Source organism: Capra hircus, chromosome 6 (assembly GCF_001704415.2).
Source record: "Capra hircus breed San Clemente chromosome 6, ASM170441v1, whole genome shotgun sequence".
Taxonomy (NCBI): Eukaryota; Metazoa; Chordata; class Mammalia; order Artiodactyla; family Bovidae; genus Capra; species Capra hircus.
In genome coordinates this window covers 15,896,873-15,921,804 of record NC_030813.1, presented here as the reverse complement: position 1 = coordinate 15,921,804, position 24,932 = coordinate 15,896,873, and the positions used below count along the sequence as shown (strand labels likewise).

Here is a 24,932-nt window from a genome sequence, read left to right as displayed (position 1 = left end):
GGGGGGGCTCTGGAGTGACAGTGGCCAGTCACAGGGGCCCTGGGTCAGGTAGAAATGGCTGGGTCCTGCCTGCCTTGCTCAGTGATGTGACCCGGTGACAGTTGCCCAGGAAATGCACGCCCTTGGGTGAGGCAGGTCTTCAGTTGCTATCAGAAAGAAGTGTCCTCTGACCACTCTTCACAGCCAGACAGCCAGACCTTCCTTGAAAGGAGGATCCGGGAAACTCATCTCCTGGTCTTTCAGAGTCTACCATTTGCACCTTTGAGGTCTACTTTCCATGTATGTTTCAAGGGTGGCTCTGTCAAAATTGCAGTGGGCCTCTCTTCCTGAGAGATAATTTAGGAGAGGGAAGTTGCTGGGGGTCAGGGTGGGGGAGGAACTGTAGCCCCTGCCCTTGCAGTTGATCTTGGGGCTGCAGTTATCCTCAGCCTCTGCCTCCTTCCTGTCCATTCTAGATTCCCTTCACCCTGAGTCTCCCCCTCTGCTGGCCTCAGTGGCTTACCTGGTAGCATGACCCTCAACCTCTTCCCGGAGTGGCCTGAGCCCCTGAATACCATTCCCTTCTCAGACCATAGCTGCTGTTCCTACCCCTTTATTGTCGCAAGGGATACCCGAGTAGCTCATACGGTTCCCCACACATTTCTCCCTACCCTGGCTGTGTAACAGCAGACTTCCTTCCTCTGAAGTGATAGGTTACTCCTGTCAAGATGGTGACTCCTCCTCTCTCCAGGCAGCTCAGTGTGCTCCAGGCAGAAGGCAGAGCATACAGTTCACTGGGATTCTTGTTGTGCCCCAGGGCAACAGTGTGTTTCCTTTGAGAAACAGACCTCAGAGTGCAACGTGTGGGGACAGGAAGCACACGGCCTCCGTTGGTCGTCAGAAGTGATGGCAAGTGTGGCCATTCCTGCTTCTGCTTCTTGGGCCGCAGACCTGTGTCTTCTCTCTGTTGCAGACACAGTGCGGCATGACGGCCCTTCGAGTCAATGCATGTACTGCTTCTTGGAGGACAGCACCCAGTCCTCAGAGTGTTGTCTTACGTGGCACCTCAGTTCGGCCTTCAGCAGGCTACGCCAATGCTCCATAAGGCTGTCAGCTTCACAGCGGTGCAGTTATATGGTATGACCAGTGAATTGCATGGCCAGAGCTCCAAGCTCACATCTCCTTTGCTAGAAAGTGGGTTCCCCTATCTAGCAGGATGTTACATGGGATCCCTTGTTGGAGGATTAAGTACTCTGTAATCCTTTGACTCATGACCCTATGGCCCTGCAGGTAGGAAAGGTACCTGACTTTATGTCTGTTTATTTCTGTCTATTCCTGTGAGGATGTACCTCTGGCCTTTTTAAGAGTGAAACAACTGAATGATCAATTTACCACCGAGTGGCTAGCTGGTATCCTTGATGAGCTGTGCCATCTTGGGGGCTCAGCATTGGTCTCTGTGGCTGTCAGGTTGGACATTTGTTGATGGCAGTAGCCCAAGAAACCTTCAGGGCCTGTGCTGTTACTGGCCATGTCTGTCACCATAGCCATTTTATCCTTGTGCCTGCTGTGCTAGTACTGAGGTGGTTGATGACTGAGATTGGCGGATATCAGTTAGCTGAGTCATTTTGTTGATTATTGATTACTTTTCTCTAGTGGATGTTCTCTGCTGGTGTTAACATGCATTACAAAGATTTTTATACTTCATTCCCACTCCTGTAGGTATGTCCACAAGTTTCTACTCAGACCTTCTTGTTCTTAATCTTTGAACATCTTTCATTATAGGGAAAAAGACCATCAGGCAATTGCTACTGCCTGTGAGTCCATATATAGTCTAACCTTAGGCCTCTTTTTTTCCCACACAAAGTGGACAGCCATGTGTACAGGCTGAAGCTCTGCCCACTGGGAGGACTTTCTTCCACCACTGTCTTTCAGACAATTACCAAGCATGGCTGTTGTTCAGCTGCCACTTTCAGGTTGTACCTACATACAGAGCCAGCCTATCTGTGAAGCAAACTCAGACGTTTCTCTTCTCTTTCAGCTGCTCATACCAGGGTTCCCATAGAGTCACAGGTGTGAGCTGAGGGACAGGGGTGCAAGTTTGGATTTGGGGGAAAAGAGAGAAATCTGGGCCACCTGCTCAAGTACCTTGCTTGTTCCCTTTGCTTCTCTGTGCTCTTTGTTCTAGATGTGACAGATTCATCTCATGTTTTTGCTAGGCCTGTTCAACCTTGTACTTCACGGGTCTGCTAGGACCCAGCTCGTAGTGTGTATTTCTCACACAGCGACATATCAGTCATTTCACATTTGCCAGTGTTCAGTAGTGCATAGGTTGTTTCTCAAAAAGAATATAATTCTCTGCTGCAGATGGCATGGCCTTGCTGCAGAGCTTGAGGGTGCTGTGCTTCCACTGGGTCTTCCTCAAACACTCTGTAATGTTTTTTCCCACCTGTGATACCTCCAATACCACAGGGTCTTCTGGATTACTGCAGAACTCTTTCCTGCTCTGGGAACCAAAGCATTCTTCTTCAGTGTGAAATATTTGCCCCCAAATCAAATATTCCCCAAAAGGAATATCTCCAAAAAGACTGACTAAATTTTATGCTTCCTTCTTTGTGAAATGAAATACAAGACAAAATAATTTGTCTTTTACTTTACATAAGATGTCTTGGAAGAAATCTGAGCTCTGTTTTCTCATAATTTTACTCATGTGCCACTTGTCACCTGCTCTCTGGAGCATGTATGTCTTATCAAGGCATTCAGCATGCTGGCCACCTCTTGCTTATCTGCTCTGATTAAGGTAATGCCATCAGTGTAATAAAACAATTTAATGTTCTATAAGAAATCTCAATGATACCCAGATCTCTTCAGACTTTCTTATGGCAGAAGATGGAAGATAAGACTTATGAGAAAATTATAAATGTATACTGTTGTTCATCCCATGTGAATGCAAACTGTTTCTGATATTCTTTTCTGCTTAAAATACTTACAGTGGTTTCAGTTTTCCTGAAAACATTCTTTTTGATATACTTTATAATATTGTTGAAACTAGAATCAAGGCTCTTATTGCTAAAAGAAATTTGATTGAAACAAATATTAAACCCTAGCAGGGGTGGAATTTCTAGTCTTAGAAAGAATAGAAGAAAATAAAAAGACATTTATATATCCAAATTATATCAAACATTTTATAACAAATAAGTACTGAAAAGTGAACTAAGCATATAACTCAGGATACTATTTAAAAAATAATGAAAAAGAATCAAAATGGTACAAAGGAACTAATAAAGAACTGCTGCTGCTGCTGCTAAGTCGCTTCAGTTGTGTCCGACTCTGTGCGACCCCATAGATGGCAGCCCACCAGGCTCCTCCATCCATGGGATTTTCCAGGCAAGAGTACTAGAGTGGGGTGCCATTGCCTTCTCCGAATAAAGACATAAGCAATAGTAAATAAACCAGAAAGTAAAAAACTAGCAGACTTGACAAGTAACATGAGTCATTAAGAGAAATAATTTTTAAAAAGAGAGAGTAAGACAACTTCAGTGGAAAATTTACTTATTGAAGTGGTCATTTCTAGGGGGCTGCCAACATCCATTGTGCTTCATAATAGGGCCCCAATTTTCTGTGTGGAATTATCTTTCTTCTATTATGAGTTGTTTTTGGTAGGAGAGTAATTCCAGGCACCTGCTTTCCAAATGGAAGTTGAGAAATCCATATCCAGCCTCCTTCCATTCCTTTTTATAGCCCAGGGACTGATCAAAGAGTCTCTGTCTCTCTGGTGTTTGGGTCTTGAGTTAAGTGATAAGAGAACAAAAGAAACAGTTGTGAATTATTTATTGCAGCAGAAGAAGCAGCATACTGGTCAGACTGTTTCAGCTACAGATAAGCTTCCTTGGATTCCTTTAGGCCTTATTAAGTATCTTTAATTTTTAAGCCTAGTTTCTTAGCCACCTGTCAGTACTTGCGAACATCCTGTTATTTTCTACTGAATTTTCTTTTACTAAAGTTAGCCAGTATTGGCTTGGTGCCTTGTCACTTAGGAATTTAAGTGATAAAATCATGTGCAATTTATCAAATAATCTGAAGATCCAAAAAAAAAAGTCAAGGAAAATAGAATTATCAGAATCGACTTGGGATGAGATAGAAAATTCAAATAAATTAATAGCTAAGATGAAATGGAAATATTAAAGATTTTAAACTCCCAAAGATACTAAGTTTTACCAACTTTTTAAAGAAAAATCATTCTCCTGTTATTTAAACTTTTTCAGAACATGAGAAAAGATAAAAAGCTCTCTGACTTACTAGCAATACTCTGACATACTTATCTAAAACTGGGTAAGATAAGCCTTTGAAAGAAATCTATAAGCTAATCTTAATTATTAACATACATGCAATGATCCTAAATAAAATGTTAGCAAACCATATACCATAAACCACAACATAGCAAAAGAATAAGATATCATAACCAAGTGTGGACCATTTCAGAAATACGGGGGTGTTCAACATTAGGATATCTATTAGTGTTGTTGTTCAGTTACTGTGTCGGGTCAGATTCTTTGCAACCCTATGAACTGCAGCATGCCAGGATTTCACATCCTTCAGTATCTCCCAGAGTTTGCTCAAACTCATGTCCATTGAGTCAGTGATGCCATCCAACCATTTAATCCTCTGTTGCCCCCCTTTTCCTCCTGCCTTCAATCTTTCCCAGCCCCAGGGTCTTTTCCAATGAGTTGGCTTTTTGATTCAGGTGGCCAAATTATTGGAGCCTCAGCTTCAGCATCAGTCCTTCCAATGAATATTTAGGTCTGATTTCCTTTAGGATTGACTGGTTTGATCTCCTTGCAGTTCACGGGACTCTCAAGAGTCTTCTACAGCACCACAGTTCAAAAGCATCAATTCTTGGCGCTCAGCCTTCTTTATGGTCCAACTCTCATATCCATACATGACTACTGGAAAAATCATAGGTTTGATTATATGGGCCTTTGTTGGCAAAATGATGTCTCTGTCTTTTTAATATGCTATCTAGGTTTGTCATAGCTTTTCTTCCAAGGAGCATGAATTTTTAAATTTCATGGCTGCGGTCACCGTCTGCAGTGATTTTGGAGAGCAAGGAAATAAAATCTGCCACTGTTTCCATTTCTTCCCCATCTATTTGCCATGAAGTCATGGGATCAAATACCATGATCTTCATTTTTTGAATGTTGAGTTTTAAGCCAGTTTTTTCACTCTCTTTTACCTTCATCAAGAGGCTCTTCAGTTTATCTTTGCTTTTTGCCATTCAGTTCAGTTCAGTTCAGTTGCTCAGTCATGTACGACTCTTTGCGACCCCATGAATTGCAGCATACCAGGCCTCCCCGTCCATCACCAACTCTCAGAGTTCACTCAGACTCACGTCCATCGAGTCAGTGATGCCATCAGCCATCTCATCCTCTGTCGTCCCCTTCTCCTCCTGCCCCCAATCCCTCCCAGCATCAGAGTCTTTTCCAATGATTCAACTCTTCGCATGAGGTGGCCAAAATACTGGAGTTTCAGCTTTAGCATCATTCCTTCCAAAGAAATCCCAGGGTTGATCTTCTTCAGAATAGACTGGTTGGATCTCCTTGCAGTAGGATGGTATTATCTGCCTATCTGAGGTTGTTGATATTTCTCCTGAGTGTAATTCAGTATACTAAAATCTTTAATTAAAATAATAGATTAAATAAGAGAATCTGTATTATACCACAAGATATGGAAAAGGTATATGATATGAGTTTAACACCAATTTTTAATTTTTAAAAAGTGAGTAATCTAGGAAAAGAACAAATATCATTAACCTGATAAAATGTAGAAACCAACAACATACACTAGTGAAACACTGGAGCCAAACTCAGAGTCTGGAATAAAATCAAGGATGCTATATTTCAATACTGTTGTTATAATAGAGGCAATAAATATGAAGAATTTATAAATATTGGAGTGAAAGAGACAAAATTGCCATTATTTGTAGTTTAAATAATTGTCTACTTAGATAAAATTAATTGAAAATTATTAGATCTAAAGTCAAAGTTTGTTAGAACAACTGGATATGAAGTCAAGGTAAGAAAATGAATTTCCTATTTGTCAGCAGTTAACAAAGAAAATGCAATAAATAGCTCACAATGACTGACATTCTCTATAGTTTATATCTCTTACCTCCCAACAGCTCAGTGAAAATAAATATAAAAATAATTCCATTACACCACTGAAAAATGAGAGGGAATCCATCAAGAGGACACAGTGAGGATTTACTAGAAGACATACAGTAGAGAGGAAGAGATTAACTGCAAACTGATGTAGCTCCAAAATCACTGCTGATGGTGACTGCAGCCATGAAATTAAAAGACGCTTGCTCCTTGGAAGGAAAGTTATGACCAACCTAGACAGCATATTAAAAAGCAGAGACATTACTTTGCCAATGAAAGTCCATCTAGTCAAGGCTATGGTTTTTCCAGTGGTCATGTATGGATGTGAGAGTTGGACTGTGAAAAAAGCTGAGTGCCAAAGAGAACTGTGGTGTTGGAGAAGACTCTTGAGAGTCCTTTGGACTGCAAGGAGATCCAACCACTCCACCCTAAAGGAGATCAGTCCTGGCTGTTCATTGGAGGGACTGATGTTGAAGCTGAAACTCCAATACTTTGGCCACCTGATGCGAAGAGCTGACTTATTTGAAAAGACCCTGATGCTGGGAAAGACTGAAGGCAGGAAGAGATGGGGACGACAGAGGATGAGATGGTTGGATGGCATCACCGACTCAATGGACATGAGTTTGGGTGGACTCCAGGAGTTGGTGATGGACAGGGAGACGAGGGTGCTGCAGTTCATGGGGTTGCAAAGAGTTGGACACAACTGAGCGACTGAACTGAACTGAACTGATGTAGGTGACAACTGTATCCAGAATAAGGGAGACCACAAAGTAAAGACAGTGGAATCCAAGAGAAGTAATAGATAGGTGATCAATTAAATAAAGAGCAAAACAGTTGAGCCAGTACCCCATTCTTCGGAAACTCACCTCAACATTTCCTCCAGGATAAAGCCTACAAAGGTTCTCTGTGGCACATATTCTAACCGAGTGTCCCTGGAGTAAGCACTGGGGCGGGAGAAGCAGAGAACCATTCCTGGTACACACAACTTCCTGGTGTTAAGGGAATCTCTGCACTTGAAAAAGTCAGCTATAGGCAACTCCCGAGACCTCACATTCCACCCCACCTTCTTCTACACAGTCATCCACACAGTGCTCTGTAGTCAGAATTAAGACAGCCAGTATGTACAGCACAATAAACAGAAAAAGAAAGACAAATCTCATTTATCACTATAGCTGCAAAAATCCTAAACAAAATACCAACCAACTGATACAAAATCTTAAATAGGATTTAGCAGTCTATTAATAACAACTTTAACACTTACTTGACAACGTTTTCTGCACACACACACATAAATATGTATAGAGGCTCATGTAAATAAAATATTTATGTTAAATGTCTTAATTTCAGGGTAGGAGAATGTCACATTTAAATTGGACATAGCAGTTCAACCATTTTTTTTTTCCTTTCTAAAAATATGTACCTTCTGTCTCTGTCCAATAAGACACAGAAGTCATGATAATTCAGAAGCAAGGACCACCCCTTAGTGCCAGATTGTGTTCTTTGGGCTTCTTAAAGAAAGGGCTAAGGCAGGAAAAGTGTATGTCAGACAGAGATCCGGTGTCAGAGAGCGAGGAAGCCATCAGAAGCTAGTGAGTGGTAAGACATAGGACCAAACTTGAAAGTGCTCTCACATGCCAAAGATGAAACAATTTATGCATTAAATAACTTTTACGTACATGAAGGCAATGGCACCCCACTCCAGCACTCTTGCCTGGAAAATCCCATGGGTGGAGGAGCCTGGTGGACTGCAGTCAAATGGGGTCTCGAAGAGTCGGACATGACTGAGCGACTTCACTTTCACTTTTCACTTTCATGCATTGGAGAAGGCAATGGCAACCCACTCCAGTGTTCTTGCCTGGGGAATCTCAGGGATGGGGGAGCCTGGTGGGCTGCCGTCTATGGGGTCGCACAGAGTCAGACACGACTGAAGTGACTTAGCAGCAGCAGCAGCAGCAGCAGCAGGCCTATAAAAAGATTAATATTTATTAAAATCCACTTGCACTCTGCTAAATTAAATAACTGAAGTTTCCTCTCCTACTCAATTTGCATGAGAATTGATATCCTATTTAAAAATAACTATAAATCAAGTATTAAACTTAAAAATTATGGATAACTATTGTACAATGATAACATATAATATTATACAGTGACTTTATTTTTTTTAATTTTTTAATTGAAGGATAATTGATTTACATAATTTTGTGGTTTTCTGTCATACATCAATAAGAATCAGCTATAGATACACCCATGTTCCCTCCCTCCCAGACTTCCCTCCCATCTCCCTTTGTTTTTGTTTTGTTTTGTTTTGTTTTTACTTTCTTCTTTTTTTTTTAATTTTTATTTTTACTTTATTTTGCTTTACAATACTGTATTGGTTTTGCCATACATTGACATGAATCTGCCACAGGTGTACATGAGTTCCCAATCCTGACCCCCCTCTCCCACCTCCCACCCCATATCATCTCTCTGAATCATCCCCGTGCACCAGCCCCAAGCATCCTGTATCCTGTATCGAACATAGACTGGCGATTCGTTTCTTACCTGATAGTATACATGTTTCAATGCCATTCTCCCAAATCATCCCACCCTCTCCCTCTCCCACAGAGTCTAAAAGTCCATTCTATACATCTGTGTCTCTTTTGCTGTCTCGCATACAGGGTTATCATTACCATCTTTCTAAATTCCATATATATGTGTTAGTATACTGTATTGCTGTTTTTCTTTCTGGCTTACTTCACTGTGTATAATAGGCTCCAGTTTCATCCACCTTATTAGAACTGATTCAAATGTATTCTTTTTAATGGCTGAGTAATACTCCATTGTGTATATGTACCACAGCTTTCTTATCCATTCATCTGCTGATGGACCTCTAGGTTGTTTCCATGTCCTGGCTATTATAAACAGTGCTATGATGAACATTGGGGTACATGTGTCTCTTCCAATTTTGGTTTCCTCGGTGTGTATGCTCAGCAGTGGGATTGCTGGGTCATAAGGCAGTTCTATTTGCAATTTTTTAAGGAATCTCCACACTGTTCTCCATAGTGGCTGTACCAGTTTGCATTCCCACCAACAGTGTAAGAGGGTTCCCTTTTCTCCACACCCTCTCCAGCATTTATTGCTTGTGGACTTTTGGATTGCAGCCATTCTGAGTAGCGTGAAATGGTACCTCATTGTGGTTTTGATTTGCATTTCTCTGATAATGAGTGATGTTGAGCATCTTTTCATGTGTTTGTTAGCCATCTGTATGTCTTCTTTGGAGAAATGTCTATTTAGTTCTTTGGCCCATTTTTTGATTGGGTCATTTATTTTTCTGGAATTGAGCTGCATAAGTTGCTTGTATATTTTTGAGATTAGTTGTTTGTCAGTTGCTTCATTTGCTATTATTTTCTGCCATTCAGAAGGCTGTCTTTTCACGTTGCTTATAGTTTCCTTTGTTGTGCAGAAGCTTTTAATTTTAATTAGATCCCATTTGTTTATTTTTGCTTTTATTTCCAGTATTCTGGGAGGTGGATCATAGAGGATCCTGCTGTGATTTATGTCTGAGAGTGTTTTGCCTATGTTCTCCTCTAGGAGTTTTATAGTTTCTGGTCTTACATTTAGATCTTTAATCCATTTTGAGTTTATTTTTGTGTATGGTGTTAGAAAGTGATCTAGTTTCATTCTTTTACAAGTGGTTGACCAGTTTTCCCAGCACCACTTGTTAAAGAGATTGTCTTTAATCCATTGTATATTCTTGCCTCCTTTGTCGAAGATAAGGTGTCCATATGTGTGTGGATTTATCTCTGGGCTTTCTATTTTGTTCCATTAATCTATATTTCTGTCTTTGTGCCAGTACCGTACTGTCTTGATGACTGTGGCTTTGTAGTAGAGCCTGAAGTCAGGCAAGTTGATTCCTCCAGTTCCATTTTTCTTTCTCAAGATTGCTTTGGCTATTCGAGGTTTTTTGTATTTCCATACAAACTGTGAAATTATTTGTTCTAGCTCTGTGAAAAATACCGCTGGTAGCTTGATAGGGATTGCATTGAAATCTGTAGATTGCTTTGGGTAGTATACTCATTTTTGCTATATTAATTCTTCCGATCCATGAATATGGTATATTTCTCCATCTATTAGTGTCCTCTTTGATTTCTTTCATCAGTGTTTTATAATTCCCTATATATAGGTCTTTAGTTTCTTTAGGTAGGTATATTCCTAAGTATTTTATTCTTTTCGTTGTAATGGTGAATGGAATTGTTTTGTTAATTTCTTTTTCTACTTTCTCATTATTAGTGTATAGGAATGCAAGGAATTTCTGTGTGTTGATTTTATATCCTGAAACTTTACTATATTCAGTGATTAGCTCTAGTACTTTTCTGGTGGAGTCTTTAGGGTTTTCTATGTAGAGGATCATGTCATCTACAAACAGTGAGAGTTTTAGTTCTTCTTTTCCAGTTTGGATTCCTCTTATTTCTTTTTCTGCTCTGATTGCTGTGGCCAAAACTTCCAATACAGTAACTTTAATTTGATAAAAATTTTTTTTTAAAAAATTGAGATCCTTTGTAAGGAGGAGGAAATGACACAGAGTAGGCCAATAAGTTTTAGTCTTGGACAAAAATAAACAGATTCATAGAAAAACACCATTCTTTAAACAGCACTGAGTTACACAGTGTGAACCATGTTAATTATGCACTTCAAAATGATTAATGTGGTACAGTTTATGCATATTTTACTATAGTTGGAAAAAAAGAGCATTGATAATTATTATTGGATTCTTATGTCTACATGTCTATAAGCTGCTGGTCATGTTAATGCACTGGGATGAAGACTTGTGCTGTGTGCTCAGTTGTGTCCAACTCTTTGTGACCCCATGGAGCCTGGGCTCCTCTGTCCATGGGATTTCCCGGACCAGACAAGAATACTGGAGTGGGTTGCCATTTCCTTCTCTAGGGGATCTTCCCAACCCAGGGGTTGAACCCACACCTCTTGTGTCTCCTGCATTGGTAGGCAGATTCTTCATCATTGTGTCACCTGGGTATATAAAATTTTTATGCAGGGTTTTCTGAGACATAAAAATTAATTCAATCGTTCTTTCAGGGTAAAAGGATAGAAAAAGGCTGTTCTAATGGATGGGAAATGGAGCTCTTCCAAGAAGGAGGTGATTGCCAGTGGCAGAGAAAGAGAAGCAAGGCAATGATGCTGGTCTGATGGGGCAGAAAAATGGTGTAGAGCACTGGAGGGAAACAAAATGAATTATACAGAAGGCTTAGTCAATGGAGAAATTTTACTTTAGAGTTGTTACTAAAGGAAATGGGAAACTGTTTTGGGGACATGAAGATGGCTATGGTATGAGGAAACTTATTAAGTTCAGTATGTCATCACATGCATTACAGATGGAAGGAAGAAAAGGGTGGAGGCATTTATTTCAAGACACCAAAGATGCTCAGATGTTGTAGTTCACTGCAATTATTTCTTGACTTTTCAGTTGTTGTAGATTATATTGGGTGATTTAAGATAGGAATAACAGAGGAGAGTGTGGTAGTGGCAACAGGAGGCCTGTATCGACAGTACGAATCTACTTTAGATGGAATGAATAGAAATAGATAGCTTTGAATAAAGAGACTGCCACCGAGATTGGGTGGGGATCATGACAGGAGAGTGCTCAGATGTTGGAGTCCAAAGATTCAGAAACCAAGAGTATGATGCTACCATGAAGACAAACAGGGAATTGGAATGATGAAAAACTTGAAAAGAGGAAGGAGGGAGCCTAGAGGTAGTGATACAGCAAAGGATTGAGGGGGTGTGAGAATCCATGGTTTCACTTTGTCCCTCGAATTAGTTGGGGAAGTTTCTGCCCTTCTGTCAGTTTCTCACATGTAAAATAAAGGGGTATCATGTAATCTTGAAGGTTCCATAGGAGTTCAATGGTTTCAACACATTGAGTTGGAGATAACAGACACCAAGACTGTTGAGAGTTCCTTGGACTGCAAGGAGATCCAACCAGTCCATCCTAAAGGAAATCTGTCCTGAATATTCATTGGAAGGATTGATGCTAAAGCTGAAACTCCAATAGTTTGGTCACCTGATTCAAAGAACTGACTCCTTGAAAAAGACCCTGATGCTGGGAAAGAGTGAAGGCAGGAAGAGAAGGGAATGACAGAGGATGAGATGGATGAGATGGCTGAATGGCATCTCATGAGTCTAAGCAAGCTCCAGGAGTTGGTGATGGACAGGGAAGCCTGGCGTGCTGTAGTCCATGGGGTTGCAAAGAGTCGGACACGACTGAGTGACTGAACTGAACTGAACTGGAGATAAAACACTGAATGTAAACAGAGCAAAATAGAGCAGGGCTGTTATGAATAATTCTGCCTCTGTATGATGTATAGAATTTAAAGTACATTTATCAAATCTGATGATTGCTAGGTGCTTTCTCAAGAAGCTTGTACTTTAGTGTAGGTGACATATTGTGATTCCTAATATCCATAGTTAAAGTCTACAAAGTTCTTCCAATGAAAAGAACTCCCTAAAAAAAGATACCAATCCCTACCTTCTTTCAAAAAGGTAAACATCAAGGTAAGGCCTCAGAATATCCAAGTGAAAAAAAGATAATTCAAATTTAGCAAATGGAGGGTCGCTAGCCTTCTTTGGGGGATAAGTTTTAGTGGAAGCTGAAGTCAAATATCCAGGACTTAAAAACAGAAGTGGAGAAAGGCTTTTAGTAGAGACTGTCCTGCTGCTGCTGCTGCTGCTGCTGCTGCTGCTGCTGCTGCTGCTGCTGCTGCTGCTGCGTCACTTTAGTTGTGTCAGACTCTAGGCGATCCCATAGACGGCAGCCCACCAAGCTCCTCCGTCCCTGGGATTCTCCAGGCAAGAACACTGGAGTGGGTTGCCATTGCCTTCTCCAATGCATGAAAGTGAAGAGTGAAAGTGAAGTCGCTCAGTCGTGTCCGACTCTTAGCAACCCCATGGGCTGCAGCCTATCAGGCTCCTCCACCCATGGGATTTTCCAGGCAAGAGTATTGGAGTGGGTCGCCATTGCCTCCTGTCTGTGCTCAAAATGTACTTGCAGAGGAACAAACTATATGGCACAAAAGATAAAAATGTGGTCTGGCTTTCCTTCAGACAACAGTTCCTTTAATAGCGCACACACAAATTTTTTTCCCCCTTGCTTTAGTGAAACCAAATTGCCAACATCCATTGTATCATCAAAAAAGCAAGAGAGTTCCAGAATAACATCTACTTCTGCTTTATTGATGATGCCAAAGCTTTTCACTGTGTGGATCACAACAAACTGTGGATATTCTTCAAGAGATGGGAATACCAGACTACCTGACCTGTCTCCTAAGAAATCTGTATGCAGGTCAGGAAGCAACAGTTAGAACTGGACATGGAACAACAGACTGGTTCCAAATTGGGAAAGGAGTACGTCAAGGCTGTATATTGTCACCCTGCTTATTTGACTTACATGCAGAGTACATCATGGGAAATGCTGGGCTGGATGAAGCACAAGGAGAAACAACAATAATTTCAGATATGCAGCTGGCACCACACTTATGGCAGAAAGCAAAGAACTAAAGAGCCTCTTGATGAAAGTGAAAGAGGAGAGTGAAAAAGTTGGCTTAAAACCCAACATTCAGAAAACTAGGATCATGGTATCTGGTCCCATTACTTCATGGCAAATAGATGGGAAAACAAGGGAAACAGTGACAAGACTTGTCACAGCAGATGGTGGTTACAGCCATGAAATTAAAAGATGCTTACTCCTTGGAAGAAAAGTTATGACCAACAAAGCATATTTAAAAGTAGAAACATTGACAAAGGTCCGTCTAGTCAAGGCTATGGTTTTTCCGGTGGTCATGTATGGATGTGAGAGTTGGACTATCAAGAAAGCTGAGCGCTCAAGAATTGATGCTTTTGAACTGCGGTGTTGGAGAAGACTCTTGAGAGTCCCTTGGAGTGCAAGGAGATCCAACCAATCCATCCTAAAGGAAATCAGTCATTGGAAGGACTGATACTGAAGCTGATACTCCAATACTTTGGCCATCTGATGTGAAGAAGTGACTCATCTGAAAGACCCTGATGCTGGGAAAGATTGAAGGCGGGAGAAGAGGGCGACAGAGGATGAGATGTTTGGTTGACATCACCCATTCAATGGACATGAGTTTGAGTAAACTACAGGAGTTGGTCATGGACAGGGAGGTCTGGCGCGCTGCACAGTCCATGGAGTCGCAGAGTCGGACATGACTAAGCGAATGAAATGAACTGAACTGAACTTAGCGAAACCATAGGATAAAACGATGGACACAGTACTGCTCACAATCGTGCGTACTTCAAAGGATCCGGAAGAAACAAACGACTCGAAAGAACTCCGACAAGCCCTTTCACTGGGTTCGGATGCGGACAGATCCACCTTCCAGGCAGAGCGCGGCTCAAATATCCTCAATAGACAACTTGGGGAGCCGCAACCAACTGTCGAGGAAGATGACCGCAGCGCAGTCTAACAACATGGTACACACCTCCACTCAGCTCCCAGGAACTTGCCCGGCCGCGGGGAGAGGGGCGGGCCCTGACGCCAGTTATCTCCAAGGGCAACGCCGCAGAGCGGAACTTCCTGCAACGTCATGCTTCAAAGGACGCTGATATTGTATGTCACTTCCTCTGCTCGCCGTAGGCAAGTAAAGCTGATTGTCGTAAAGTAACGGTTGAGGTTGAGATATTACTGATACTCTTCCAGCATTGAAGGCTCTTTCGGACAGGCGACAGCGTACCTGCTTCCGCAGGTGCCTGGCTTTTTTTTCTAAACCAGTTATTCGAGTTTCTAGGTGATTCCCTCCCCAGTTCAGTTTCGTCCCCGTACGGTGGCCGAAGAGGCTCTTGTGAGGCGGAAGTACCGGGCGAGTGGGTGTGAGCACCCGGGCCTGAGGTGCACGTGGCGCCGGTGAGTAGCGGGAGGAGGCCAGGCAGTCTGAGAATGTTGGACGTGGAACCCAGCGGAGGGAGGGAGGGAATGCGGCTGAGGCCCTTCCTGCCTGCTGGGGGAGGAGGTAGTCACCCGGGGCGACGGGGCTCGTGAGTGGTCGGTCGGCGCTCACAGGGCTGTCGGCAGGTCACACTCACGTTTCGGGCGAGTCGCTGGCCCTCTGGCCATGGTTGAAGTGGCAGAGTTGCTGTTATCATCGTTATCCGCGTTTATGGTTTCTGATTGAGGCTCAGAGGCCCCAGTGACTGAACGGCACGCACTGTTTTTCTTATCAGGTAGGAGCGAACATGTCTTTTCGGGGCGGAGGTCGCGGAGGATTTAATCGAGGTGGCGGCTTCGGTCGCGGCGGCGGCAGCAACAATCACTTCCGAGGTGGAGGCGGCGGTAATTTCAGAGGCGGCGGCGGCGGCAGAGGAGGATTCGGACGAGGGGGCGGCCGCGGAGGCTTTAACAAAGGCCAAGACCAAGGACCTCCAGAACAAGTAGTTTGTATGTAGGCTTCAGAGCTTGGCCTACTTGGGCGCGGAGGGTGGAATGGAGTCGGGGGCGGAGGTTGTAGGTCTGTGTTATTAGTAAGTTTGATTAGGAGTCTGGTGCTGAAAGGCAGATACAGCAGCTGTCTTTCTCAGGGGGTTGGTTCTTAGTTGTGGAGTCAGGCCTACGGAGAGGCGGTAAGCTGCCTTCAAATCGTGCTGTAGAAAGTAAGAAAGCTGAAGGACAGCTAAAATGCATCATGGATATAGAACTAGAGTTTTGCCTGAAAGGGAGATATAAATAGGTATGTTATGTCCTTACCCGCACTGTTCCCATTTTACAGATAAGAAAACTGATTCAGAGTTAAGTTTATTTGCTAGGGTCATAGTGATGAGTGATCAGTAAGGGATATATATGAGATACAAAGCCAAGTTTCCTGACTCTTAATTGCCACTCCTAAATAAGTGAAGTGAGTTTAAAAAAAACAAACAAAAAAACCCACAACTTGCTGAGAAGGGAAACTGCACAGGGGAGTAAAAAAAATAATAAAGACCTAATTAGAGCAGTTTTGGGGTAATTATCAAAGATATAGGGTGGAAGTTTTAGAAAGTGAGACAGAAATTTGACAGTAGAAGCCTGCATTAAAGAAGAGACAGGATAAATAGAGTCTAATATATGAAGAGAAAGTTGGATCCGTATGCAAAATGGTGTAGAGGTCAGTGGCTAGAATCAAAGGTCCTGTCCCGTAACAGTCCATGCATGACACATTGAGAGCATTGCGAAAGTGAAGAAAAAAGGAAGGGTTAGATGGGAGAGAAATCTCAGTGGAAACAAACTTAGAACTTGACTAATACTAGAAATAAAAGATTCTTGATTTTGAACTTGGGTGATGGGAATTGAGAGTTGGTTTTATAGGAATATGGTGAGTATTTTAGTTTGGGGTGGATAGAAGTTAGATATAAAGGTAGTTATATGAAATTCCAGACTTTCTTGGTAAGGATGGAAGAGTCAGTGAAAAGGTAGTAGTGGGAAGTTTTAAAAGGGGAAGGCGGGGGGGAAAGGCAGGAGAACAACAGACTGTCTTAGAGTTATGGATGGGGAGAAGGAAGAAGAGACAATAGAATGAAGCATAGCATTTAATCAAGTAATAATAGTAACTATAACAAAATAACTTACAGGTTGAGTGGTCTCAATATGCCAGGCACTTTCTAAGCACTTGACACATTGTTGTGCTTAATCCTCACAGTACTAGGTGTTAGCCGAGGGTTTTGTTGTTAGCTCTACATTAAAGATGAAGACACTGAAGAGTAGAAAAGGTGAGACCCTTACTCCAGGTCACATAGCTAGTATTTTGTGGAGTTGGTACTAAGCCAGGAAGGCTTTTTTGCTGGTGAAATCCCAGGCAGCCAAGAGGAAAGCTTCTAGAAGAGGTTGGTCAATATCATTTGAAACTGTTTTATATTTTAACAATTTTATGTCCTATTTTAGTATTAGGAGAGTTCCTGCACCCTTGTGAAGATGACATAGTGTGTAAATGTACCACAGATGAAAATAAAGTACCTTATTTCAATGCTCCAGTTTATTTAGAAAACAAAGAACAAATTGGAAAAGTGGATGAAATATTTGGACAGCTTAGAGATTTTGTATCCTTTTTAATTGGAAGATGTAGCAATCCTGTTGAAAGGTCATGATTTGTTTTTTTCTGGAGATAAGTATTGATTAAACTGAACTTGGTGCTTCACTGAAGTGGATGCAGTATTGCTAAGATTGGACCATAAAGGAGAATCAAGACAGGGGAATATATTTCCACATAAATTGAAAAGATAGGCCTCTTAAGTGTGCCTTCCTTTTTGGAAGCTTTTAGAAATGATTGTCATTTGGATCAGTGCCATTTGAGTTACTTTGTTTTTGATATGATGATGCTACTGCAATAGTATGGTGGACCTGGAAGTTTTAAAACAAAAGCTTCACTTCTGTTTGGAAACTCATTTCTTACTTTTCGTGAATATTTCTGTATATTCTAACCTTGTTATTTTAAAAATGACATGTGAATTCAGAAGATTATCTTTCATTATTATTGTTTATTCCTTAATAAAATTAATAGTATTTTTCAGTTAAATTATCAGAGAACATGAAAGCATCTTCCTTTAAAAAACTACAGAAGGTGAGTCAAGCTAACACCTAGATCCTTGGTTTTATAAATGAATGACCTACCTTAGGACAGTTTTACTTAAAAGCACTTGAAACTTCCTCAGTGTATCACTAGTGAAGTTAGAGGGTTGGGATTTGACCCAGGCAGTTTTGAGTCTAGTGTGTCGGTTCTTAATTATTATATTGTATTACCCCCCAGCTCATCACACTAATTGTTTCTATTTTACTTCCAGTTTTATATAGACCCATATAAGCTGCTGCCGTTGCAGAGGTTTCTACCTCGACCTCCTGGTGAAAAGGGACCTCCGAGAGGCGGTGGCAGGGGAGGTCAAGGAGGAGGAAGAGGCAGAGGTGGCAGAGGTGGCAGAGGTGGTAAGTTCCCCATGGAGGAAAACTTCTAATGAGATTTCAAAGTCACAGCCTATTTAAAGAGTACAATTTAGTTTTTCATATAAGTCAACCTCTCTTATGGTTATTTATTTCTTTTAGTTAGGCTCTTTCAAATCTTGGCAGATTACCATAGTAATAATGCTTAGTTTCTATAACGTATAGGATTATCTTAATTGAATTTTAATTTTTTAATTAGTATTTAGCAAAACTTTATGAAGGTGGGTGATATCTTTATTTTTATGAATGAGGAAATGGAAGCTTAGAAATGTTAATTTGTCCTAATCAAACAATTGGCAGCTCAGAAATAAAACCAGTGTCTTCTGATGTCATGTCAAAGACTGTTATTACCAATAAATTCATTGCTTTGGTTTCAGTATGTTGATATTATGTATTTCCCCACAGCTTTGGTACATTTATTGTGTAGGCAGCTAGGTGATAAGTAAGGCTGGGGATGAGCTGGAATGCAGCATCTGGGAATGATGTGCTAGGTGGGTGACAGGATGATGGACAGAGTCAAAGTGGTAAGGAAGAGGAGCTGCCAAGTGGGTTACTGTATCAGAAAAGAGAATTTCGTTTTCACTTTTGCCTCTCAATTTAATGAACGTTTCACCCTGTAAATGTGCCTTTTTGGGATCCAGATAACTTGGAGATAATCTCTTAAGAGATATGTATATATTTATTTCTTTGGAAGTATCCCTTTGAGAATTTGAATGGAGATCCCCTCATTCCCATTCTATATTCAGTCTTATATAAAATAGTTTAAAAAATTCACAACTCTATTTTCTTAAAATCTTAATCTTTATATTGTATTTTAGACGTATGTGTTTGTTTCTTTATAATTTCTCTTTTTATGTTTCATCATTCTTTTACAAAACTGTCCCCCAAAATAAGTAAAAGTAGGGACTGTAGTAGGAAGCCAAATGTATTGGATAATAGAAGAAAATAATTTAAAATTTTTTTAAAATTTCAAAGCTTGTCAGCATATGAACATCAGTGTGTCTGTTTCCAGCTCAGTTAACCTTAAATGTTGTATCCATGGTACTTCCCAGGTGGCGCTAGTGGTAAAGAATCTACCTGCCAATATAGGAGACATAAGGGACATGGGTTCGATCCCTGGGTTGGGAAGATTCCTTGGAGGAGGGCATGCCAACCCATTCCAGTATTCTTGCCTGGAGAATCCGATAGACAGGGGCCTGGTGGGCTACAGTCTATTGGGTCACGGAGTCGGACACGACTGAAGCAACTTAGCAGGCATGGTAGTACTCCCAGAACCAAACCACCCATGTCTGCTACTTTTTGTTCTTAGAATTAAGAAGCCTTAATGCAGTTTAAAAAGTGTATCCCATAAGCAAAAGTTGAGGTACAAATACATTTAACAATAGGGCTAAATTGAACTTTAAAGTAACAAACTTTTCTAATGTATTAAAACAAAACTTGTTTAAAAAGTTGTAACCTAGGATTTTTTCTTTCCACTGGATTGAGAAACTACTACTATTTCTCCATTTTTATCTTTAAAAAAATTCTGCGAGATAAAATATGTGAATATATCTTAGCTTGGTGCAGAAATAATTGCAATTTTGCATTGTTGAATTTTGCCCTTTGATATTAGAATACATTCTTAAATAAATATGATTATATTATACCTCATTTTAATGCACATTTCTTGCTTTATATTTTTTGCTAATGACATTAACAGTAAAAATACAAAGACAATGGCATCCGGTCCTATTACTTCATGACAAATAGGTGGGGAAAATGTGGAAACAGTGTCAGATTTCATTTTCTTGGGCTCCAAAATCACTGCAGACAGTGACTGCAGCCACAAAATTAAAAGATGCTTTCTCCATGGAAGGAAAGCTGTGACAAACCTAGACAGCGTTTTAAAAAGCAGAGACGTTACTTTGCCAACAAAAGTCCGTCTAGTCAAAGCTGTGGTTTTTCCATTAGTCGGGTATGAATGTGAGAGTTGGACAATAAAGAAAGCTGAGTGTCAAAGAACTGGTGCTTTCAAATTGCGGTGCTGGAGAAGAACTGGTGCTTTCAAATTGTGGTGCTGGAGAAGAATCTTGAGGGTGTCTTGAACTGCAAAGAGATCAGATCAGTCAATTCTAAAGGAAATCAGTCCAGAATATTCATTGAAAGGACTGGTGCTGAAGTTGAAGGTCCAGTATTTTGACCCCTGATGTGAAGAGCCGACTCACTGGTAAAGACCCTGATGCTGGGAATGATTGAAGGCAGGAGGAGAAAGGGCCACAGAGGATGAAATGGTTGGATAGCATCACTGACTCAATGGACTGTTGGAGCAAAATCAACATGATGGTCAAGGACCGGGAAGCCTGGCGTGCTGCATGCAGTTCATGGGGTCAGAGTGAGTCAGACACGATGTAGTGACTGAACAACACCAGTGACATATTACTTGCTGTTTATTTTATATGTATTTTAGACTATGGAAACGATGTTAGATAAAAAGCAAAATCTAGCAGTTGAGTTCAAAAATGGGTCATAAAGCAGTGGAGATAACTTGGAACATCAAGAACTCATTTGGCCCAGGAACTAACAAATGTACATTGCACTGGTGGTTCAAGAAGTTTTGCAAAGGAAAGGAGAGCCTTGATGAGGAGTGCAGAGGCTGGCCACTGGAAAGTGACTCCGAGCCATTGAGAGCCACATTAAAGCCGATCCTCTTAAAACTACACGAGAAGTTGCCTAAGAACTTATTGACCATTCTATGGTGGTTTGACATTTGAAGCAAATTGGAAAGGTGAAAAAGCTTGACAAGGGGGTGCCTCATGAACTGACTGCAAATAAAAAAAAATCATTTCAGTGTGTCATCCTCTCTTATTCTGTGTAACAACAATGAGGCATTTCTTGATTGAATTGTGATGTGCAACAAAAAAGTGGATTTTATATAATGCCAGTGATGACCAGCTCAGTGGTTGGATTGAGAAGAGGCTCTAAAATACCTCCCCTAAGCCAAACTTGCACCAAAAAAAGGGTCATGGTCACCATTTGGTGGTCTGCTGCCAGTCTTCTGATCCACCACAGCTTTCTGAATCCTGGTGAAACCATTACATCTGAGAAGTATCCTCAGCAAATTGATGAGATGCACCGAAAACTGCAGTGCCTGTAGCCAGATCAATAGAATGGGCCCTATTCTTTTCCGTGACAACACTTGACCTAATGTCGAACAGCCAGCACTTCAAAACTTGAACAAACTGGACTGTGAAGTTTTGCCTCATTTGCTGAATTCACCTGACCTCTCGCCTTATTCATCTGATCTCTTGGCAAATGACTACAACTTCTTCAAGCATTTTGACAACTTTTTGCAGGGAAGAATCTTCCACAACCAGCAGGATACAGAAAATGCTCTCCAAGAGTTTGTTGAATCCCATAGCATGGGTTTTCATGTTACAGGAGTAAACAAACTTATTTCTCGTTGGAAAAAGTGTGTTGGTTGTAATGGTTCCTATTTTGATTAATTAGGAAGTGCTTGAGCCTAGTTATAATTTAAAATTCAGGGTCTGAAACTGCAGTGACTTTTGTAACAACCTAACGCTGTTCTTTATAATTGTAAGAAATATATTGATGTTTATAGGCTTATCAAAATATGACATTGCAGTTATTTAATGAATATTTCCTTTATTTTTAGGTGGTTTTAGAGGTGGAAGAGGAGGTGGAGGTTTCAGAGGAGGAAGAGGGGGTGGTGGTTTCAGAGGTGAGTGGGGAAAAAAAACTTGAAATAACTGAATTTCTAGAAATGGTATTGTCTCCTAACTTTTATTTCTTTTTGCTAGCAAGTATGTAGAACACCATGCTATTCCTTTTTTTAGCCTTAATATGCAGTTTCATTTTATATCACTTTTACCTTTGAATTTTTTCATCTGTTTCTGCTTTACTTTGCTATATTATTAATTTGAAAAGCAAAAAGGTGGTAATATAAATAATAGTTAAATTTGGTAAAGTATGTTTGTTGAACTTTACCAGAACTAATGTTGATTTTAAACTTGAGTTCTGGCTAATAGTGTTACGTAAAGTTCACTTTCTATATTTTTAATATTTTCATTTTCTCTTAATCAGGAAGAGGACATTAAGTGTAACAGTCGACAGAAACTTCACCAGGTGACTTCTGCATTAACCTCATAATCTACTTCAGTGGATCAGAAACTTGTTTCTTGAGCAAATTTTGAAGAACTGGTCTTTTTAGGACAGTGGAGCTAAAATGTCAACGTCACGCAAAAATGAGTGCGGCAGAACAGGCAACTTTGCTTTAAAAGAGTATGAATAAGTGTTTTAACATTTTGTACAATGTTCGGAACTTTGTGGGTCTTTAATAAAGGGACAGCTTTTAATTGGAGCATATTTGAATTTTGTAAATAAAGTGTTTTATTTCTTTAAGTAATTCAGAGCTGTGTTTATTAAACCAGAGTTTAAAGGGACAGCCCACTAGATTTAAGATAGAAAGAGAGGATGTTTACATATCTAACTGAGCTTTAAAGAAAAACAGAGCTAATAGAGCAGTATTTCACATTATTTATAAATTAACACTCCCTTTGAAATGTTTGCCTTTTGTATATGAGAACATCAGCACCCTTTATCACATTTTTTCCCTTTTGGGTGTTAGGACACAAAGTAAAACAACTTCTTTAATTGTAACTTACAAATGATTAGAAAATTTTAGTGTTAATTATGAATCTATTAAAGTTGGAAGAACTCTTCAGGTTGAGAACTAGAAATTCAAGACATTTCTGAAGAAATATTTAACTTTTTCATTCAATATAGATGGGATGTCGAAAGCTTCACTGAATGTTTTTATTTTCCTTTTTTAAGGGACTCCAGATTTAAGGTTTTACTGACCATAAATAAATATTTGATTGCTTGCTAAATGTTCATATTCTTGGATAGGGACATTACAAATGAGATTGGTTGTGGTCCTCAATGCTGTTATAGTATCAAGATGTAACAATGATAGCAAGTTAGAATACTGTGATATAGGATAATTTCCCCCGCTATTGATTCCAACCCACCCTCCCTCTCCAACATGGTTCATTCTTAAAAGGAATGAGTTGTGTTATTTCTTCAGTTTTCTAGCATGCTTTACCTAATACTTGGTTAACTCTTGAATGCTTATTTGAGTAGCATATAGTATTGCCTAAGTCAGTATTTGCGTTTTCCTTATCCTTTTTGATTAATGGAATTGTAGCAGGATTAATAAATGTGTAAAACAAGTATATATGATGAACAAATATGTAGAAAATTTTTCACAGAAGCAGTTATTCTGTTACAACTTGGGAAAGGAATCTGTTTGATTTAGAATTCTTGGGTTGAAACTTTCAGTTAAAGTTAGGGCCAGGGTTTTCATTCTTGTTCTGTAAAAGACATAGCAAGCACTAAAGTGACTATGGTGTTGTCCTATGGGCAAATAATACACAGTTCCTACACCATTTTTTTTACATTTAAAAAAAAGTCTTTAAAATGGCTATGTAGAAGTAATGTATAGGTTGTAGACAAACCACTTTTGAGATTTCTTCACCTTTTAACTTGGGTATATCTATTTTAGTCACTCAGTTCAGTCACTCAGTTGTCTCTGGCTCCTTGCCACCCCCAGACTGCAGCATGCCAGGTTTCCCTGTCCATCACCAACTCCTGGAGCTTGCTCAAACTCATGTCCATAGAGTTGGTGATGCCATCCAACCGTCTCATCCTCTTTCATCCCCCTCACCTCCCATCTTCAGTCTTTTCCAGTAACAGTATCTTTTCCAAGGAATCAATTCTTCACATCAGGTGGCCAAAGTATTGGAGCTTCACCATAAGTCCTTTCAGTGAATATTTGGGACTGATCTTTAGGATGGACTGGTTGGATCTCCTTGCAGTCCAAGGGACTCTCAAGAGTCTTCTCCAACACCACACTTCAAAAGCATCAATTCTTCAGTGCTCAGCCTTCTTCACAGTCCAACTCTCACATCCATACATGACCACTGGAAAAACCATAGCCTGACTAGATGGACCTTAGTCAGCAGAGTAATGTCTCTGCTTTTGAATATACTATCTAGATTGGTCATAGCTTTTCTTCCAAGGAGCAAGCGTCTTTTTATTTCATGGCTGCAGTCACCATCTGCAGTGAATATGGAGTCCAAGAAAATAGTCTGTTTCCATTGTTTCCCCATCTATTTACCATGAAGTGAATGTTAAGTTTTAAGCCAGCCTTTTCACTTCGCCTCTTTTACTTTCATGAAGAGGTTCTTTAGTTCCTCTCGCTTTCTCTCATAAGGGTGGTGTCATCTGCATATCTGAGGTTATTGATATTTCTCCTGGTGATCTTGATTCTGTTTTGTGCTTCATCCAGCCCGGCATTTCGCATGATGTACTTTGCATATAAGTTAAATAAGCAGGGTGACAATATAAAGCCTTGACATACTCCTTTCCCAATTAGGAACCAGTCTGTTCCATATCCGTTCCTAACTGTTGATGTGCATACAGATTTCATAGGAGGTAGGTAAGGTCTGGTATTCCCATTTCTTGAAGAATTTTCCAGTTTGTTGTGATTCACACAGTCAAAGGCTTTGGCATAGTCAATAAAGCAGAAGTAGATGTTTTTTTTCTGGAATTTTCTTGCTTTTTCTATGATCCAATGGATGTTGGCAGTTTGATCTCTGGTTCCTCTGCCTTTTCTAAATCTAGCTTGAACATCTGGAAGTTCTTGGTTCATGTACTGTTGAAACCTGGCTTGGAGAATTTTGAGCATTTGCCAGCATGTGAAATGAGTGCAATTGTGCAGTATTTTGAACATTTTTTAGAGATTGAAATGAAAACTGACCTTTTCCAGTCCT

At 40.4% G+C, this 24,932-nt stretch overlaps 1 protein-coding gene across 2 annotated transcripts; it reads left to right on the top strand.

Moving 5' to 3' along the window:
* Positions 14,740 to 22,504, top strand: GAR1 (GAR1 ribonucleoprotein). Of its 2 annotated transcripts, none has more exons than XM_005681312.3 (7): positions 14,740 to 15,048; positions 15,366 to 15,579; positions 17,053 to 17,207; positions 17,669 to 17,728; positions 17,949 to 18,087; positions 21,755 to 21,820; positions 22,183 to 22,504. In XM_005681312.3, exons 2-7 carry the CDS (start codon positions 15,378 to 15,380, stop codon positions 22,194 to 22,196), a joined length of 636 nt encoding a protein of 211 aa, XP_005681369.2. In that variant the 5' UTR covers positions 14,740 to 15,048; positions 15,366 to 15,377; the 3' UTR covers positions 22,197 to 22,504. The 2 variants fall into 2 exon arrangements, with proteins under 2 accessions (XP_005681369.2, XP_005681370.2); XM_005681313.2 differs by lacking the exon at positions 14,740 to 15,048 and adding an exon at positions 15,053 to 15,154.